General features: G+C 54.3%; 1 protein-coding gene across 7 annotated transcripts in view; it reads right to left on the bottom strand.

Moving 5' to 3' along the window:
* The window catches only part of DYSF (dysferlin), a 224,646-nt gene that overhangs the window by 88,939 nt on the left and 115,100 nt on the right, over positions 1 to 20,607 (bottom strand). For all 7 annotated transcript variants that reach the window (XM_042932648.1, XM_042932652.1, XM_042932650.1 and 4 more), the window contains 7 exons: positions 20,391 to 20,557; positions 19,192 to 19,306; positions 18,807 to 18,912; positions 18,394 to 18,536; positions 16,464 to 16,637; positions 2,735 to 2,828; positions 2,113 to 2,190 (listed from right to left, as the gene is read on the bottom strand). In XM_042932648.1, coding sequence (XP_042788582.1) covers positions 2,113 to 2,190; positions 2,735 to 2,828; positions 16,464 to 16,637; positions 18,394 to 18,536; positions 18,807 to 18,912; positions 19,192 to 19,306; positions 20,391 to 20,557 — 877 coding nt within the window. The remainder of the gene's footprint in view (positions 1 to 2,112; positions 2,191 to 2,734; positions 2,829 to 16,463; positions 16,638 to 18,393; positions 18,537 to 18,806; positions 18,913 to 19,191; positions 19,307 to 20,390; positions 20,558 to 20,607) is intronic.

Here is a 20,607-nt window from a genome sequence, read left to right as displayed (position 1 = left end):
TCAAGGGATGTTTATTTGGGGGAGGGGGTGGGACTGGGATGGAAAGTGTGACATCTCCCACAGACCAGCACCAGGCTGACCTGCCTGTGGTCCCCAGGGTGCATGCTGCCTCCTAGTGGGTTCCTTAGGAGGGGCTCCCTCCCTGCAGGGGCCTTGGCCAGCCTAACCCACAGAGGACGAGGGCTCCCCCTCCTTGCCACATGCCCACACGAGCCTGCCGCCTGCACCCCCATCTCTCATGCCCCCCTCAAGGAGGAAGAAGCAAGGCTGTAGATTAGTCCACCTCTTTTCTCTGGGCTACATTCCAATTGTCAGCAAGCATCCTGGCAGGTTCCCAACAAGGGGCAATCGCGTATCTGCCCCTAGCCCGCCAGTCCCTGCGTGTTAGTTTTGCATGTGCTTTTCAGAGGGCACCCTCAGGACCCCAGGCCCAAAGCACAGAAGAGAAATTGCCCCATCCACCGTGTGCCTGGCTGCACAGGGCTGGAAAACAGGTCACCGAGAGGACAAAATGCGAGGAAACACAGCTGCTAGGGGTGAGGGATGAGAGTGGGCCCCCATGGGGGGAGGAGCAGGGCGAGGAGGAGGACAGGCAGGTGGCTATAGGCTGCAGTGCCTTTCTAGGAACAGAGAGTCACTCTCATAGAAGAACTCAGTTCTACTCAATTAAGCAGCAAGCTTTTGGAGGGTGGTAAGTCACTTGTCAGCTATTTTCACTCAAGCAATTTAGTTAAGCATCTGAGTCTCAGTTTTCCTCATCTATAAAATGGAGATATGAAATACGCACTTCAGAGGAGAGTTGTAAGGGTTACATGAAATAATGCCAGTAAAATGCCTAGGCTTGTCGTGAGCACTCAGTAAGTATTCACTCTTTAGCTACCAATGCTGCAGGTTCAAAGGCAAAGATAAAGCCCCTTCCTAGAGGTGTTCACAATCATAGTGAGAAAGATAGATGTCAACTGATCTATGCAGTGGTCAGGGCTCTGAGAGATGTGTTGGTGGGGAGCTGGCCAAGTGTTGAGGAAGAAACAACCAGCTCAGCTCAGGGAAAAGTCAGAGCATCTGGGCTGCGTCTTAAAGAATGAGTAGGTGTTTGCAGGGTTCAAGATAGAAGGAATACATCTAGACAGAGAGAACACTGAGTACAAAGGTCAGGAACGTGGAAAAGCTCAACAAATGTTGACAAAAACTGGCGAGGCCAGAACTAGTGGTTAAAGGTAAAATAGGGAAAGGTTAAAGGCAAGGTCCACAGGGGTCAGGTCAACAAAGGAGCTGTCTGCCAGGCTAAGCGCTGGGGATTTCTCTCTCAGTGTCTAGAGTTGAAATCAGAGCAGTGACATGACCAGATCTGTCTGAGGCAGTGTGGAAAGTGGCAGGGAGACCACGAGTTGACCAGCGTGTCCAGAGAAGAAGGGGCGAGGCCAGTCCTCAGGAACATCTCCAAGAGAAATTCAGAAGCCAGAATCAACAGGACCAGATGACTGATGGTTTCCAAACTGATGGATAATAGACACATGCTGATGTGATGCCAGGACCAAGATAGGCAACAAAGGGACCCCTGGATCAGGGGAGGAGGGCACACGGAATTCAGTTTGGACAGGATGAACTGAGGAGCCGCTGAGGCATCCAGGGGGAGATACTTAAGATGTGACTGGACATCAGGGGCGCCTATAACTAAAAGCCTAGAAGCTTCCCTGACATGAGTGGTCCATGAAGCCAGGGAAGGTGAGGGGACCCCAGTGCCCAGAGAAGAGGACACAGACCATCAGGACCATCAGACTGAGAGGGCCATGGAGCTGAGAAGGAGCAGGTAGAGTAGTAAGAGGCTGCAGAAGACCTAGGAGAAAGAAGTATCCCTGGGGGTCAAGGCCAGAGGGACTTCCAGAAGGAAACGATGGTCAGTAAAGCCAAACCCTGCAGAAGGGTCAAGCAGGCCACCTGACAACCAGATAAGCCATAGTGACCCTGGCAGCCACCTCCACAAAGCCAACAAACACAGCTAAAGCCCCCACCCATAGACGAAGCCCCGGGGCCATGTTTCCTATGGTCCAAAGGTCTGATGGCTCAGCTCCCAACCTGCAATCCCTGGTCCCTGGCTCCCCTCCCACCTACCAGAAAAAGAGTCCTTGTCCATCGAGGGCAGGTCCCGGGCCTGGTACATGTAGCAGCGTAGGTGGTAGCGGTTCCCATCTGCACCAAGGAAAAACCAGAGATGCCAAGTGAGGGGCTAGGAGTGGCTAAGAGGGGGAGCTGGGGCGAGGGTAGAGTCTACCCCTAGGAGGGGCCACAGATGAAGGGTCTGAGCAATAGAAATGACACACATCACATTATGTGGGAGTGAGCCCCCCACAGGATCAGAACAGACTACAGCTCAAAGGTAGACACCTAAGTGCCATGTTCTTGGGCCTAGTGAGAAGTGGTGAGGGGGGATGGAGGAGAAAGAGGAGGAAAGGCCAAATAAATGATGGGGGCAGCCACAATGCACAGGGTCTTGAATGCCTGATTCCAAGCATTGAGTTGATGCACACGCCACATGTAGATAGATGTGTGCATGTGCTCACAGATGCCTGCACACACACACACACCCCCAAAAGATACTGACCCACCACAGAGCACATAGACTCGATTCTCCCTAGCCCCCCATATACACTGGACCATATAACCCCATACAAACAAGCACAAGGTTACACATCCATCCATATCACCCCTGTAGACACCCCCAAGCATCACTTACAATCAAAGATGCAGGAAATCGTGGGTCTGTTCACACCAAAGCTCAAGGTGGACACGGACATGGAATCTTCACTCTTGTCGTCCACCACGCCGCCCTGGAGACACAGAGCTGGTCATGGCTGATTCTGACCCCAGAGCCTGGGAGTGGCAGGGAGACTGGCCTGGGTCAGGAGACCTCTAGCCACTCTTTGGATGCTGAGAGCTGGGCCATCAGCCTCTAATTTTACTCTAGGGTAGCACATCCTCCTACAGCATCCCCAGACTCCAATGTCAAGTCCACAGGAAAATTGTTCTCTCTCTCTCTCTCTCTCTCTCTCTCCAATGGAGACTAGACTCAGAATGGAATTTTGAGTTATTCCAACCCAAGAGGTTAGAGTCTGATAGAAGGAAGGACTCCAAGGGAGAGAATCCAGTGGGGATTTTCCCAGTGGGATGAGTTAAGAGAAGCCAAAGACTGGAGGGCCCGGCCCACCATCTCTGTCCACCCCCTACATATTTGGACACCGGGTCCTAGCTCTGGGAGAGGCTATACCGCATCATCACCACCTCTCAACCAGCTCCCCCTGAGCTGAGGGTGAAAGAGAGTGCAGGTTGAGGCCAGGACAGGCACGGGAGCAGGAGGCTGACTCAGAAGCCAGTCTGCAGTTTACTGCACATAAAGTTAGTCAGTCAGCCCCTCACTTTGTCCTTGTTAGCACTGGGCTCTAGCCACTGGGCCACGCACCAGCTTCCTTGGACCAGATGCCCACTCTCTGATGCATCCAGGGCCACCTCTGCCAACCTGCAGCCTCTCACTGGGGTCCTGAATGGTTTGGGGAACTCGGAGACCAAGCAGAACCTCCCCCTCAGTGACAGAGAGATACAGTGGCCTGCTTCCTGTGATCACAACTTCAACACAAGCTCTAGAACCAGACTGCTGGAGCTCCAATTCTGGTCCTGTCACTTATCGGCTGTTTCACTTTGGGCAGCTTGCTTAATCTCTCTGAACCAGTCTCTCTGTAAATTTGGAATAATTCTACAGTATCTAGCTCAGAGAGCTGCTGTCATTGTTAAGGAAATACATTACATATTGTTCTTAGCACAGCTCCTGGCACATAATAAATGCTCAACCGATGTTTGCCATTAATGATCTTATGAGAGAAATGAGGCACAGGTGGGACAAAGGCAGGGTAGGTCATAAACTATAAAGTTTGCAATTATACTCGGGGGTGGTTCATATACCTCATATTTGTTCAAAATTATTCCAGGAGCTGGAAAAGTGGACATTTCAGGAGCCACAGCCCTGGGTAGAAATCAAAAGCAATCAATCAAGCAATCAATCTCTCAACACACACACACACACACACACACACACACACACACACACTCACACACACACACACACACACACACACAGGAGAGCAGGATAACAGGGACGGGTGTCATACTACAGACAGGGAAAGACCCAAAGGCCACCATGCCTGAATCCTTCCCTCCTGAGCAGGTGTGGACCCCAGGCATCCTGGGCTCCCAACAGAAAAGGCATTTGGCCCGGCCATGTTACACTGGCCTCCCGCCAGGGCATGTACCAAGTCCAGCAACTAGTGGCTCCCAGTTTCAGGATCTGCAAGGCCGCACACAGGGCTGGACCTGGGCGGGGGGGGTGGGTTGGGGGGCCGGCAGGCCACCCCGGGCGTGAGGTGCGGGATGCCAAGGAAAGCAGTTCAGAACAGGGCTTGGCCAGCCCCCCGTGCAACAGCCATAGTCCGTGCCACCCAGGGCACCTTGGTGGGGCGAGAGGGGGTTCAGCTGGAGACAGGGTGGAAGGCCCAGACCCCTGTAGCCCCTCCACCTCAGCCTGCAATGCACTGTGCCCCCCACGGGTAGGATGCTAAGGTGAGTGAAGGGAGGGAGGCTGGCTCTGACCCCGCCCCCCAGCCCTATAATTTCTTCACTCCCTCTCAGTACCTACAGGGACCTCCGTGCTCGCGGATCGCTGCCAGTGCACATCCCCACTCACCTCACGCCTCCTCCAGATGGCTCCCCTAGCCTCCCCTCAGCACCACTCCCACCAAGAGGCCTCTGTCTGGGGCTTTGGCAGCAATTTCTGAGTCTCTGTCCAAGGGCAGTCTGCCCTCCTGTGATCAGAAAAGGTGTCCCCCTCCCTGGGATTTCCACGTGGGCGGGCGCCAGGTAGCTCAGGCCTAGCTCAGTGTTTGGCCCACAGCAGGCCCTGGCCCTGAGAAATAATGTCCTTCAGAGGGAGGAACCAGTGTCCCCTTGGGGCATACCACTCACACTGCCTGGGCTTCTCCACCTGTCCTGCCTCCAGAGTGGGGATCCACAGGGTCCTCGGCCACCCCCCAACCCTTTAACCTACCTCCCAAGTGCAGACCTGCCTCTTCCTTCCCTTCCCCCCCAGCTCAAAACGACAGATAGGGATTGCTGAGAAGAAGCTGGGAGAACAAGGAGCCAGGCTGAGGGACACCCAGTAAGTTTGGTCCCTCCCAGCAGACCACTGGCCCTGCAGCCACCCTGGTTCTCAGCCTGGGCGGAATTCTACCCATCCCACTGGCCAACGTCTTTACATCCTCTGGCCCACTGACCTTCCCAGGGTGCTCTGCACGCATCCTCTTCAGGTCCTGGGAGCAGAGAGAGGCCAACTTTCCCCCAGCCAGCCCAGACGTGGCCTCTGAATTGAGTCTCCGGCAGTCTGGACACTCCCAGACACCCCCATCCCTGATGATTTCCATGCTCAAACCAGCTGAGACCCTCTGGGGGCCCCTTCCTTGTCCCCAGGCCTCTTGCACATAAGTCTTTCTGCCCCTTTCTTTTCCTTCTTTTTCCTTGGGTGGCCAGCCTCATCCTCAAGGTCACCCTGCCAGGATGAATCAAGCACCCCTCCCATGTACTTCCATGGCACCCTGGATCTAGCACCCACCATCTACCCATCTCCTCCCACTGAGACCTCTGTGAGGATTCTGTCATACGCCCAGCACACCTCACACACAGCAGGTGCTCAAGACAGACCTGGAGAGCGAGTGAGTAAGTGAACACATGAATGCGGACACCTCAGGAGACAGCAACAGTGTGAGCTCTGGAGAGAGCTTATGAAGAAGGCCGGCCTGTCACCCGGGCTCAGTCTATATGTACATTAACAGATAATCCAATGTCACACTTCCTTCACTCCGAAGTATTTTTTGGTTTTCATGCGTGGGCATACAGGGCTCACGCTCCACGAATTTCTCTCAAAGCAAACAATGAAGCCTCAAGAAAACCCGATGTGGGAGCTTCTGGGAAGCACCACCTTCCCGTCAGTCCTTCCCTCTGCCTGTCTTGTGCATTGCTGGATGTTCAGCAGCATCCCTGGCCTGTACCCATGAGACCAACACAGCTTCCTGACCCCTCAGTTGTGACGACCAAAAATATCTTCAGACATTGTCGAATGTCCCCTGAGGGATGGGGTGGGGGTAGAAATCGCCCCCAGCTGGGAACCACTGGTGGAAAGGGAATGCAGTGGAACATCCACAGCCCGTGGCAGGTTCCTAGCACACAAGCAGCACTCAGCAAATGGTGCGAGTGAGGTCAGTTTAAATCTTTCAACTCTCCAGTCTCGTGCTAAACAATACCTTCCTGCTTTAATCTGTTTTCTTTCAATTTGGAATCCATTGTCTTCTCTCTGCCATAGGACCTTTGCACGGGCTGTTCTCTCGACCTTGAATGTCCTCCCATGTGGGCTAACTTGAGCTCTTCCCTCAGCTCAGTCACCACTGAGGCCTGGATACTGCTGTGGTGGACATGTCTTCGGCCTCTCCTCACTTCTCTCCTGTATCCGTCTCTCCGTGTGTCCAGGCAAGGCACACACTCTCCTTTATCCCCAGCACCCAGCCTGGCATCAGGCACTTAGTAGTCACCCAGTGAAGATTTGTCACATAAAATGAATCACTGGCATTCCCTGCCCTAAGCCACGTGGGCAGCATTTAGGCCCTAGGTTCCAGGGGAAGGGTCTGGAAAGCGTACATCAGCTAGCACCCTGCTTCCCTCGGAAGGCTCAGAGTAAGATGCCAGCACAAAAAGAGCAAATGATAGGGATTCACCCCCCCCCCCCCAAGGACGGAGCCATCTCTGGGGTGGAACAGAATGGAGTGAACCCTTGGAAGGCCCCATTCAGGAAAGCTTCCTGGAGGAGGGGAAAGAGAAGAGGTGCTGACTCAAGGGGAGCAGCAGTATGCTGGATGTGTGCCCCCCGCCACCCCCACCCCAGAGCTTAGAGGAAGCCTCAGCTAAAGGGCGAAGCTGGGGCAGGGCAAGGAAGGAGAGAAAGGCTGGCTGACTTCTGCTCCTGCTCAGAGCTCTGGGTGGAGAGAGCCAGGCTGCAGTGGCGGCTGACACTCCGCTTTCTGTCCACCCACCCTTCACCCCCACTCCACGCACTCGCTCTTCCCCAGCCTCCAGGGCCGGGCCCTGGGCATTGGGTTTCCCACAGCCACATTCCTGCCTCCATAGCTCATGCCGATGCGACTCCCAGACTGTGGTCTGTGGCCACGCACTCCATCTTGGGGCTAGCTGTGTAAGGGATCCTACTGCTCGCCCAGGGGACTGGGTAGCATCCAACCCGCTGCTGCCCGGCTGGCGGCCACGGATCTCTGGAGGAGCCCGAGCTTAGGACCGTGAGGAGCTCTCTCCCTCTCAGATGGAGCGGGGCTGCCCCCGGGGGTCGCCAAAGGCAGCGGCCAAACCCACTTTACCTGCTGGGGACTCCTGCCCTAGGACCCTAGTGCGGCCACCACACCAGGAGGAGGCGGACAGGTTCTGGGAAAATAAGCAGCCTATGAAGGGGACCCCTCAGCCCACCTAAATTGGATACGAGACCAAGCGCCAGACCGCTAGTGTGTCTGGAATTCCTCCTGCACTGCTGCTTGTCTGTCACACACACACCTCCTCCCTTTGCCAGTGGTTCGATGCCTCATCCATACAGGGCCTAGACATCCAGCTCAGGAGCTCTAACACGGGGGCAGGACAGAGGGGCAAGAGCGGCGGTGGATGCAGCGGAAAGGCTGAGCAGAGGGCCTCTGGAGCTGAGCAGGCAGAGGACGGAGCCACCGCAGCCACACCATGGCAGTCAGGAAGTAAACAACGGAGCCTCGGTGGTACCTCAAGGGGGCTACAAGGGTACCCTCTACCCCATCAGAGTCAAGCAGGTGGGTTTCGGGGACCAGCTGCTCTCCTGGCTTCATGAGGAGGACCCAATTCCAATGCCTGATGGACCCAAAGAGCACAGGGACAGAGCTGTCGGGAAGGCTGCTATGATCGGGGCCCTTATCTCTTATGTAAACAGGATCAGGGGACACCCCTCAGAGCAGCAAGTGCTGGAGCTGGCCTGCATAGCTCATAAGAGCAGATTCTTAAAACTTCAGGTGTATTGCAAGCCAGCCGTTAAACACAGCCATTTGTAACCATTATACCACATGCATTTATAACTACAGACATTTTTTTAGAAACAAAGATGATACTCAAACTCGTCACTTCCTAATGATTTTATGACCTTTGACTACTGTCCTGCTCCTGAGGTTACTTGCGCCTAGTGTATCTGTGGGCTGGAAATACTATCTAACCATCTGCTACTGCTCATCTCTTCCCATCTCCACTCTCAGTGATGCCACATTGCTAGCTTGAAATCGGCCACAGCGGGGGTATGTACACCACGGAAACCAGCAAGTACTACAAACCAGGCTGAGTTTGTTTTTTGGATGTTTTTTCTGGAGAGCCAGCTGTTTAACACTGACCAGCACGCGCTACGGTGAAGTGCCAGGATCTCTTCTCCACTACTGGCTTTGCTAGGACATCCAAATAACAAACAGCAGCATAGGAGCAGTATGCTATAAACGCTGAACGACCCCACCATTATCCACAAAACTTTTCGTAACACTCATGTGAGGAAACGCCGCTAGGACAATTATGACTTGCCTTCGCTGTACCTCAACTTGCCTATCCGTAAAATGGGAGTGATGATAAAACCTATCTCTCAGGACTGCTGGGAGGGTTAAAGGAGATGATGCACCAACAGGGCGGGGAGGCAATGCCTGCTCTAGAATGGCTGGTAAACGTTGTTCGGAAAGGGCCAGAGAGTATATACACCTCTGCAGGACATATGGTCTCTGTTGCAACTACTCAGGCAACGACGCCTGCCATCATAGCAGGACAGCAGCCACACACCATGCCTACACAAATGAGCATAGCCATGTGCCAGTAAACCCCATCTATACAAGCCGGCAGAGGCCACACTTGGCTCGTAGGCTATGGTTTGCCAACGCCTGTTCTGTAAGGAGAGATTCTTATTTTTGCTGTGTTGTTCTTACCCCCATCTAGAAAGTGAAAAAGCTGGGGCCCAGAGAGGGTAAGGTCTTCCCTAGGATTGTACAGCAAATTAACTGGCAGAGCCAGGGCATCTCCCGGCAGCCCCTCGGGGCTCTTCCCAGTTTCTGCTTCCCCATCAGAACTCGGCACCAGAGCAGGGCTCAGGGACAGGACAGGGCTGAGCGCCAAGTCAGGGCCTTGGGGAGCCCAGGGCCCACGTCACTGCCCTGGCTGCCCAGCCTCAGCTTCCAGGGAAACCCCACACAGGCTAGCAGGCCAGGCCAAAGGAGGGGAACGCTTTAAAAGAGGGAACTCGGGAACACAGACCTCCCTTCCTAATCAGGGCTGATTGCAACCTTAAGTAGAATAGCAGGCAAGGGTGCACCCCCGTTTAATTTACAGCTGGAGCCGAGGCTTGGAAGCAGCTGCAAAAATCCTTGCAAAACTACTGGCCGGCCCCTGGGGAGTTTGGGAATGGAATCAGGAAACCTGGAGAATCCACGATGCCACGTGTGGGCTGGCGCAAGCGTCTGCGTGTATGTGTGTGTGTGCGCGTATGCGTCCCTCTAGGCTTTCCGTGTCTCCCAACGTGGAGGCTGCAGAGAACGCTCAAGCGGGTTTTACCCAATGCCAGGGTGCCTCCGTAATCAGGGCCATAATCAGGTTCCAGTCTGTCTGGGATGGCCCTCCCTTATGCCTCTTTCCCAGCATGATTACACATAGTATAGGCAATAAATTATAAGGTCGCCCTAGCAATTGTGGATGCAGACCCCAGTGCATGGACCGTGACATGCATGGGGCACCAGACACATCTGCCCAGCTGTGACACACACGCCCCTCAGCACCCATGCATGCCTGTGTGCTGGCATTTTGTCTCAGGTACCCAAACATACAATTGGACCCTCAAGACTTCAGCATCCACATCTGGAGTGAGACTGATCCAAGGGTCCACCCATTTAAAGGAATTACCCAAATGGTCCTTCTGTGTGGGGCAGCAGAAGGCTCTTGAGCGGCCGGCCAGCCTTCCGTTAGCTCCCGCTAGCACAAAGCCAGGTAGAGAACAGGTGCTCAGCTACCATACTCAAAACATAGAATCCAGGGAAACCTGCAGCCACCTCCCCCGCCTGTGCAGATCAGTGGGGATTTTGATTACTTAATGAGGCAAACCCCTCTCACCTCCCAGACGCTCCCCTGGTCAAAGCGCCCGTTCTGGGAACCGGGCCTGCATGCTCTGCGTACGGCATGGGCTTCATCCAGGTGCAGAGACGGCCCCTCCCCTCCCCACTCACATCTGACCTCCTTCTCAGCCAGCTCAAATCCCACATTGCTCCTCTCTGGCACCAGCCTTTCCCCAAGCTCCCCCACCCCCACCCCCAGCACTTCCAAGTCCCAGCTGCTCTTCTCTGCCCCTAGGCTTGGTCTGGGAATGCCTGTCTCTGTAGATCCTCTCCACTTCAGGTCAAGACTCAGGCTTCTGACAACCAACTGGAGGCTTCCAGGGCTGACGGCAGTTCTGCCAACTCCCCTCTAACTGCCCCAGGGAAGCTAAGCCACATGGCTACACAACAGCCAAGAGCTCTAGCCAGCAGCCCAGGACCCTCCCTAGGACCCCACTCAAGGGCCCTCTCTAGGGGGAGGACATTATGCCTTAATAGGAATGGAGATACGAACTTGGGGAGAGAGGACAGAAGAGCCCATTGTCTGGCCTTGGTTCTAGAACTGACTCACGCTGGGCCACTAGGCAAACCCCTTCTCAGGTCTGTTTCTTCTGGAGTAATATGAGGGGCTCAGAGTTGTTCTAGAACAGCACTACTGTCCAACAGAACTTCCTGCAACGATGAAACTGTTCTAGAGCTACACTGTCCAAAATGGTAGCCACGAGCCAGGTGGGGCTATTGAGCACTTGACATGTGGTTGGTGTGACTGGAGAACTAAATTGTCTTCTTTTAATTACTTTAAATGTAAATTTAAATACTCACATGTGGCTAGTGGCTACTGTATTAGACAGTGCAGTTCTGGAACCTCAGTCTCCCCAACTGGAAAATGGGTATAATAATAGAATCCAGTCTTCTGGGGTCACTGTGAGGATAAAATGAGACAATGCATATAAAGCTCTCAAACCGATCTTTAGTACACGGTAAAATGGGTTTTAGTAATTCTTATCCTCTTTGGGGTCCTAAATTCCCTTGAGAATTGGAGGAAACCGTGAACCTTATGTCAGAATTTACACACCACAGACACATATGTGCACGTACATGCACATCACACACGTGTACACGCATACGTGCACATACATGTCACACACAGGCACATTGCGCACATATTGTATGTGCACACACATCATCCATGTGCTTACACATCACATCCGCACACCCACAACCATGCATCCAATTTCAAAGGGACCCAAAGCCAGGTGGAGAGTGCCTTTCGAACATGAAAGCTCCTTCCAGCTCTAAAAATCTCCAAGGCTATGAGCACATGTTGCCGAGTCCCCATCTCCTTCCCTCCTGCCCAGGCTCAGGCATTTCAGAAAACCCTTCCTAACCCTCGGGGCCAAGCACAGAGGCAGGGCTCTGGAAAAATCCTTGCACATGGAGGGCAGGCCCAGGGCAAGGGCGACAGGATGGATTCCGTGAGCTCATCCCAGCAGCCGTCACCAGAGTTCCCAGAGAGGCTGGTGGCGTCGGGAAGGGGTGCCTGGGTGGGAGCCGGCGGTGGCGGCAGCAAGGGGTGTGGGGCGAGGAGAGGGAGGCTGGATGGAACGCGTTATAATAGCAGCTTTGTGCTCTGCTTCCCAGCTCCCTGGGAACGCCAGGAAGATTATGAAACCGGTGTCTTTGGGAATGCCAGGATATTAGCTGGAAAAAGAATAATACGAAAATAAAATAATGCTCGGGATGGAGACAGCAGACGATTAGCAGACGGAGCCAGGGCCTCCCGCTCCATGGAGGGAGCCAGGCTTGGCCCCAGCAGAAGGTTTCAGGGAAAGGCTGCCCGTGCTAATGAGCAGACAGGGCCTGCCTTCCAGCAAGATGTCTTCAGGAGGGAAACTGGCAGGCAAGGCTCGGCCTTCTGGTGGACCTGTGGGCCAGGAGAAGGATGGTAGGAGGCAAGGGGGCGCCACAGGCCTGGTGCTCGGGCCCAGACAGCCAGAAATGTCAGATTACCAGGGAGTCCACCCGGCCACCACCCACAGCTCTTCCCTGGACTCCTTCAAGGTCTGCCTCCCAATGTCCTTCCCTAAGAAGCCTCCCTCACTAGACACCATCATTCTGGAATGACTCTCATTCTGCCCTCCAGCACGTCAAAGATGCAGATCCTATGGGGTTTATTTGTACTCACATGTGAATGCCTCTCTTCCTAATCAGACGAGAGTTCCCCGTAGGCCAGGCCTCCATCATCAGATCAAGGGATCATTAGAAGTAAAAATCACTTTTCTCCCACCAAGGAGCAAGGAGAACATGTCATCATACCCTGTCTCCCTCTCTAGGACCCTGGCCACACACCTTCCCCAAATAATGGATACACTCCGCCTCTCTCTGAAAGGCATCTAAAGGGGCGCCTGGGTGGCTCAGTCGGCTAAGCATCTGACTCTTGATTTTGGCTCAGGTCATGATCTCACTATTCGTGAATTGGAGCCCCACGTGGAGTCCTGTGTCCACCCCACTACCAGTGCAGAGCCTGCCTGAGAGTCTCTCTCTCCCTCTCTTTCTCTGCCCCTCCCCTGCGCTCTCTCTCTCTCTCTCTCTCTCTCAAAATAAATAAATTTTTAAAAAACATGAAGGAAAAAAAAAGGCATCCAAGTAGGGAAGGAGGGCGATGTGACCACGCCCCTCACCTTCCTCAGGCACAATGTACTTCACATCTTCACTACTCAGAGATGGTCCTTGGACCAGCAGCACTGGCATCACCCAGAGTCCTCTTAGAAATGTAGACTCTAGTTTCACCCAGACTTGTAATCAAGAGTGTGCAACAAGGCCGCCATATTGCTCCTACGTTGACTAAGGCTGAGAAGCACTAAAGACGTGCCATGTGGTTTTTCCTTACAGTGACTCTAGGATGCAGTGACTTTCACAGGTGAGGTAACAGAATCACTGAAGGGATAAGTAACCTGTCCACAGCTAGGAAGCAGAGAAGGCAGAATCCAAACCAAGCCTGCTCCCCTGAGAAGCCTCACCTATCCCACCATGCTCTCACCAGGCGAATCAGCAGACAAAAGTAACCAGCGGGTAAGGGCAGCACCCAGGACAGTAGCTGGGTCCTGGCACCCAGAGATCCCTACCATCTGCTCCCATGATGCAGGGTGGACTTTAGCCCCCATGCCTTGCTGGAGCATCAGTATGTCCCAGGACGAAAGACAGCAGGTTCAGGGCAGGAGCACATAAAAGTGGCCATGGAGGAGTGTGTGTGTGTGTGTGTGTGTGTGTGTGTGTGTGTGTGTGAGAGAGAGAGAGAGAGAGAGAGAGAGAGAGTGTTTGTGTGCATGTATGAGTATGTGTGCGCATGTGTGTGTGTGCATATGTGAGTGTGTGTGAGTGTGTGTGTTGTGTGCTGATGGAGGTTCGATTCACTAAAGTAGAGTAGTCTAGATAGTTACCATCAAATGGGCCTGTGGCCCTGTCCAAATGCTGGCCACACCTAAAGACTTTCCAAAACTGTGTCCTCCAACTCCAGGTCTGTGGGATCCAGCCTCTCCAACCACTGTCTGCCTCTGGTTCTCTATGTCAGCCAAGTTCCCCCAGGACTCAGAGGGCTTCACTATGTTGGTTTCTTCTGCATATCACAGGCAGGTCACATCTGCTTCACAATCAACCACCTCCTCATGTCTGTTGCCTTGACATTTGATTTCAATGCTCCCTCACGACATTTTCTCCCACATAAAGAATAAACGGATTGGTTTCTCCATGTCTGGGAAGTACCCCCCTTCATTCTCCCAGTCACCGAGCCATGAAAGCTTGGCAGTGGGTCCCCAGCCTTGTTCCTCTTCTTCCCCCAGATCCTGGCCAGCCCGGAACCCATCCACACTTCCGTCCATGTGTCTCTGGCTACCTCTGGCCTTGCGTTCTCTCTCCCACGGCCCTGGCCTCCCTGCCCTAAGCGGCCCGGCCAGCGGCTGCCAGGTCCGCCTTCTTCACACAGCACTTAACCATGTGTGTCAGACTTGCCAGGGCCAGCCATGAACTCATCACAGCCCCAGGCCCACCACGCCCGCCCCGTGGCCCAGCAATGGGAGAGGCCCTACCACGCACCCAGCAGAGACTCTGGGCCCATCTGACCCTCTCCAAACTCTGCCACTATACTGCCCTCTACTGCCTCCCCTAGCTCCCACCCCAGATGGTCGCCTCATCCCAGATCACTAATCAAGGTTCCTGATGGTCTCTACTCTTCCACCCCCAATCATCCTCCGTGACTACTTGATTAATGGCCCTGAAGCCCAGCTCTGACCAGAGCACTCCTCCGCTCAACAATCCACACTGGTTCCCTACTGCTCATTGAACAGAGTCCTGTGGCCATCATCAAAAGCTCTTTGCCCAGCACTGCTTGGGTTTTTTTTTTTTTTCCTTTCCAGGTGCTCTTCTCCCCATCCTGGTGGTGCTGTCGACTACAGAAAAGGGACATGACTGAAGTGGCCAATCAGAACATTCCATTCTTCACCTTCAGGCTGGCAGGGGCACATGACCAAGACAGCTAGTTAGTCACACACGAGACTGTCACAGCATCAGGGTGAAATAGCACTCTCCTCTCTGGGGCCTCCAACTGTGAGGAAAACAGAGGATGCCGGGTGGGCTGTGCTATTTTACCTACCAGGACTTTGCCGGCTATAAAGTTGGTGTCAGTCTTTTTTGTGGGCACCATCTTTGTTACCACACAGAGTGAGGCAGTGTGAGAATGAGGCCAAGACAGAGGCAGATGTCAGAAACAGAGTCCTGCCAGGCTTAATGCCTGTTTGGCTTCTTGGGCTCTCCCATCAGTCTGAGCCCTTGAACTCCTTTTCTCTCTTTAACCCATTTCATTGAGTTTCTGTTCACGTTGGGGTGCCCACCCAGCCTTCTCAGACATGGCCCTGACTCAGTTCTGCCACAGAGGCCTTTATCCTCCCACCCCTCAGCTGGAGCCACAAGACCACCCCCAGGCCCTGCCTTGCGCCCAAGCCAGGCCCTCTCTGACAGGACAAAGAGAGTCAATGGACACCAGCCCTGCCCTACAAGCCCTCCAGCTGTGGCTGCTCCAGCTGGGGCAGCAGTTTCCTCCCACCCAGGCTGAGCACGAGCCCAGCAGCCCAGAGCTCTGCCATCTCCCTTCAGCCTCCCCGCAACTTGGCCCCAAGACATCATCAGACATCCAGCATTATCCGGCCCCCAGAGGGTGTCCTCTCCCATACCGCCACCTGGCCCACCATCAAGGCCCGAGAGGGCTGTAACCCCTCTCGGGACACTGCCAACTTCACCTCCTCTCCCTGATTCCATCCCATCAGATCCTGGGCCTGTCCTCTGTACTCCCTGGTTCAAGGCAAAGACCCACTGCTCCTCACTCAGACCAAATCCTCATGTACATGTGCATATGCACACACACACACACACACACACACACACATGCACACACACACAACTGGTGCACATGTCAGCTATAGAAGCTGGTGGGACCTGCTCCCTGAGTCACAGCCCAAAGCCCCAGGGGGTGGGCAGTCCTGGCTAGATTTCAGAAGAAGGGTCTATGACTCTGTATCTCCTCCCACCTCCAGAAATCCCCAGGCCAAAACAGAGCGGAGAATGGCCCTACTCAGACTAGCCAGGAAGGGTCTGCTCATCTTTTGGGGGAACACATCAGCCAGACCCTAGGTAACCTTGAGCTGCCCCAATGTGACCTGCTCCAGAAAGTGTGCTCTAAGGCAGAAAGCCAGCCTGAGGACTCAGTTTCTGAGGTACATCTCTCCCCCAGAATTCCCAGGGATGCCATGACATGGCTTCTGTCCAGCCAAGGAGCACTCGTGTCCAACCAAGGACATTCAGGGGTTATTAGACCTCTCTGGCTACTCCCTGGGGTGAGGCCAAAGCCTCCCAGACCCACCCTGCAGCAGCCAGCCTCTTCAAGAAGAGCCAGGTCCCTCGGCTCTAGCCATAGGTCAGACCGAGACCCTCTCTGCCTGCTCCCAACTTGACTACACAAAGCAGCAGTGGATCTCCCAGTGCCAAGAAGGGAGCCATTTTATTTTTGGAGCACACCCAGACTGCCATCTACTTTCCCCACAGGCAACCCTAAAGGAACTGTGTAGCCAAGGTGACCAGCCACTGTTCCATCTGAAGTGCTATCCCGGGGGCTCCTACTTCAGCCCTGAACAGCCCTGGAAAGCAAGTTGCACCCCGCTGACCCACCACAGGCCAGGGACAACGTACCAGAGCCCCCTCGAGGGCAAACACGGCCGCAGGCCCTGTCTTCTCCAGGGGCTCCATGCGGCGGCGCCAGCGGCGGCGGCGGAAGGCATCCGTCTTGCGGTACTCCAGGTGGAACTTCCAGCCAAAGAGCGAGGCGTACTCCCAGCCCTCGCCCTCCGCCTCTGCCTGCCTGTGCTGCATGGGAGAGAACAGGGCAGGCTCAGGCACTGCTTGGAGGCTTGCAAGGAGTTCTTGGGCTGGACTCCTGCTGTGCCTCTCTGGCTTGCCCTCCAGGAGTCCCCACCCGCTCCACACCAGCACCCTCCAGGTTGGAAAACCTGGGAGGGCTACCTGGAGGAGGGGGGCTCTTAGCAGCTTCTGCAATGACAAGAGCCTGAGTCGGAAAATCAGGAGGGGAAGAGGCTCCCCGGGTTGTGGGGACCCAAGGAGCCAGAAAGGGAAGGTCGACTAAAGCAGTGCTGAAAACACTCGGCTTTGGGTTTGTTTGTTTACTCAGATTAAGAATGGATTTCATGGATCCAAGGTTTTCTTGTCATTTCCTTTTTCTTCTTCACCTCCTAGCTTATAAAAATAGAAGCGGGTAAATGAAGATTCTGTTTCCCGACTCCAGGCTCTTTTTCCTTAGGCTAGACCTAGGTCAGCTGTGGAGGTACCCCGCCCCCACATTTCCTCGAGGGGACCCTTTCCCAGACCTGGAGAGAGACCTGGAAGTCCCTTCCTATTCAGCTGGTGACCTGAGAGACTGCCCTTGGGTACGCCTCAGGCTCAGGCTATGAACTAAGCAGTAAGTGCCTGTCCTAGAGGGCAGCTGGACTGGGCGAGCCACGCTGCCTGACACGGTTCACCTCTGTCCCCTGGGTGCTCCTACAGGGAGAGCTGAGTCTGTCTGGTTCATGGCACCAAAAATGGTTTGTTGCCTCAAAACCTTGCTTCTCCCTGGACCCAGTGACATACTTGTCTAGATTCTCTGTGCCCAAAGAGAAAGGAAGAAATTTGGGTGATGCCAAAGGCTACTTTTGGACTGGGGGAGGCCTGGTTCTTGGACCAAAATTCAACTGCGTGCTTGGGAAGGAAGAACACAGAGCAAGAGGCCCCAGGGAAGGCAGGCACTGAGGCTATGCAGCACCTGGGCATCTGCAGGACTCTAGGAGCAGGTGCATGTGCTGTGTGCACTCATGTGTCCACTCTACGCCTCTGTGCTGTGGGTATACGGGCATGCCTGTGGGCATGTGTACTTGCACTGTGTACACATCCCCTGGTAAATGCTGAGGGAGACCACCGAGGCCACTCTCCCAGCTGGCACACTCACACGATGCATACGTCCTCACCTACCAGCTCCAGCGGCCCCCTTCTCCAGGGAACTGCCCATGCTGAAGGAAGCAAGCCCCGTGGGGAGGGTGCGTCCCTCAGCCCAGCCCCAGCAACCCCAGCCGATGACACAGCTAAGAGGCTACAAACCCCAGCCCCCTTGCCTCCAGGTGAGAATGATTTTCTGCTGCTCCAAGGGGCACCCCTCCCCAAGCCACAGCTCAGACCAAAACTGACTTGGCCTAAGACCACATCTTTGCTCCCAGCACTCCTGAGAGCACTGCTTCCGTAAACTACCTGCAGCCAAACCTATGCTCAGACCCTGCCTCTAGGACACGCAGCCACAGCCAGAGTCTGGCTATGCCTTTGTACCTCCAGGTCTTGTGCAATTCCAAGTGCATCTCCTTGCGTAGTCATGGGCATCTGGCTGTGAGCATCTGGACAAGCATGGGAAGATCTGCGTGTGCACTGTGCACCTGCTGGGTGTGATCTGTGAGCATCTCGAGGGAGCTCATGTGCCTTATACGTGTCCTGAGCACACACGCGTGTGTCTGTGCACACACGCGCCCAGCTGGCCTCCCCCAGCCAGGGCTTCATCCCACCCACCACCTAGTGGGCTCACCCTCTTCAGTGCCTCCATCTGGCTGAGGTCCCTCCTGCGCAGGCGGACCCAGCGCCGTCGACGGTGCGTGTAGTACATCTTCTCAGCAGGAACCCAGTGCTTTGGCTTCCGATCCGGGGGGATGGGGATACTGTACTCCCAGCCTGGGGGAAGGGCACCTGTCAGTCATTGCCCGGCCATTCCCCATCTCTCCAGAGGCTCTCTCTCCCTCTGGGGCACACTCACAGGCTCATGACTGACCACCGACTCTTAATTTATAGCTACAAGTATGGGCTGATCTAAGAAGTCCCCTGGATGAAGCAGCCCATTGAAGGCCGGTGCCCCGGGGCAAAAGGCCCTGCACTCAGCTGTCCCACCAGCACACCTCTTGATCTTGCTGGGGTGGGTCCCATCGGGCCCCATGTGCTGCCCACCTTGCTCATCAACAGCCCGATTGAGGTCCGTGGACCACTCTTCATCTTCCCACTTCCAGCCCAGGGGGCACTCAATGTCATCCTTGGGAAGCACCTTCTCCCCATTCTAGGACAGGCAAGTGTGAGAAGAGACAGGTATCAGCAGGGAAGCAGAAAAGATGCAACTTGACAACATACATCCCTGAAGCCCCAGGTGCCACTCCAGATCAGCATCCTACCCACACTGGTTCTCACACTGTTTCTCTGGAAACCAGAGCATGAAGCTGGGGACTTGGGAACAGGAGAGAAAATGTCCCATCTCCTCTGAGCCACAGGACCCTCCTGAGCCCAAATATCCAGGACCCCAGGAAAGCAAATGCCACCTGCCCCTGGAGCACCCACTTACCACATCCGTGTAGTTGTCACTCATGTAGATCCACTGGCCTCCAGGGAGCCGGGTCTGGTTCTCAAACACCTCCTCCACAAAACTCAGGTGGCCCGCGTCAATGTCATGGAGCAGGCTGGAGGTGGGGAAGGGTCAGAACCTCCCCACCTATCCCCACCTCCAGCAGAGTACCCCAAGGCCTTGGCCAAGCTTCCCGCATCAGCTTCACCCCACCAACAACAGGGTAAAGAGAAGAGGGAAAGGAGGGGCAGAGGGTCAAGGGGAGAGAGCAAAAGGGGACGCAGGGATACCTAGAGACACTCATAGACAAAAGAATATACCACCACCCAAGATAAAGAAAAAGACATCAAAAAGAGAGAGAGGGCTGAAGACACCAAAAGCCTGGTGGGTGTTGAAGCTCAATAGATAGATAGTTGTTGAAATGGAAAATGTCATCAAGCTGTATGCTTAAGAATTGCATGCTTGAGATAATATATATTACACTTCAATTTTTTTAAAAAAAGTAAAAAAAAAAAACAGAAAGAAAGAAAGAAATCCAGTTGTTGAACGTCAAACAGGAAAAGAGAAAGGAGAAAGAGAGAAAGGACAGTGATACAGAGAGACCGCCTTGTTCTGAGAGGCACTTAAAAGAGAGAGGAGGGACCTCAGGCATGGGAAGGGTTGACACAGAGAGGAAGAAACAGGCTGTGACCTCTTGGAGAAGAAGGTTGCAACCAATGGAGGCAAATTCAAATGGAGGCCAACTTTAGTTTAATAATAAAGGACTTTCTTGGGTCGCCTGGGTGGCTCAGTCAGGTAAGCGTCCGACTTTGGCTCAGGTCATGATTTTGCGGTCCGTAGGTTTGAGCCCCACATCGGGTTCCATGCTGACAGCTCAGAGCCTGGAGCCTGCTTCATATTCTGTGTCTCCCTCTCTCTCTGCCCTCCCCCCAGCTCTCTCTTTCTCTCTCACTCTCTCTCTCTCTCTCAAAAGCAAATACACATTAAAAAATAATAATAATAATAAACAATAAAGGACTTTCCAATTGTTAGAGCCCTTCCAGAAAAGAACGGCGCCTCGCCAGCCCCTGGCCCTGGAAGAGTTCAAGTGGAAGTCCCCACTGCCAGCATAGGGGTGGTAGAGCAATTAATAGCACTGTAGCCTTTCGGAGAAAGGACCAGAGCAGAGGGGTCCCCCAGCCTCCCTGCCCGTGACTCACGTCTTCTCTGGACACACGAACCAGTCTCCAGCCCAGGTCCAGCCGGCCGAGGGGCGGAAGCTATCTTTGGGTAGCTTAATCTTTCCCGTGACATCAGAAAACTTGGGGTAGGTGAGGCCTGTTGTGCCCCAGTTCCCAACCAGGGCCAGTTTGGTCTGGTTCTCATACTGGAGAGCAAGCAATAAAGAGAAGTGAGGGGGTCCAGCACAGCCTGGGG

The sequence above is a fragment of the Panthera leo genome, chromosome A3, assembly GCF_018350215.1.
Source record: "Panthera leo isolate Ple1 chromosome A3, P.leo_Ple1_pat1.1, whole genome shotgun sequence".
Lineage (NCBI taxonomy): Eukaryota > Metazoa > Chordata > Mammalia > Carnivora > Felidae > Panthera > Panthera leo.
Note: the sequence above shows the minus strand (reverse complement) of the source record. Positions and strands in the feature narration are given on the sequence as shown.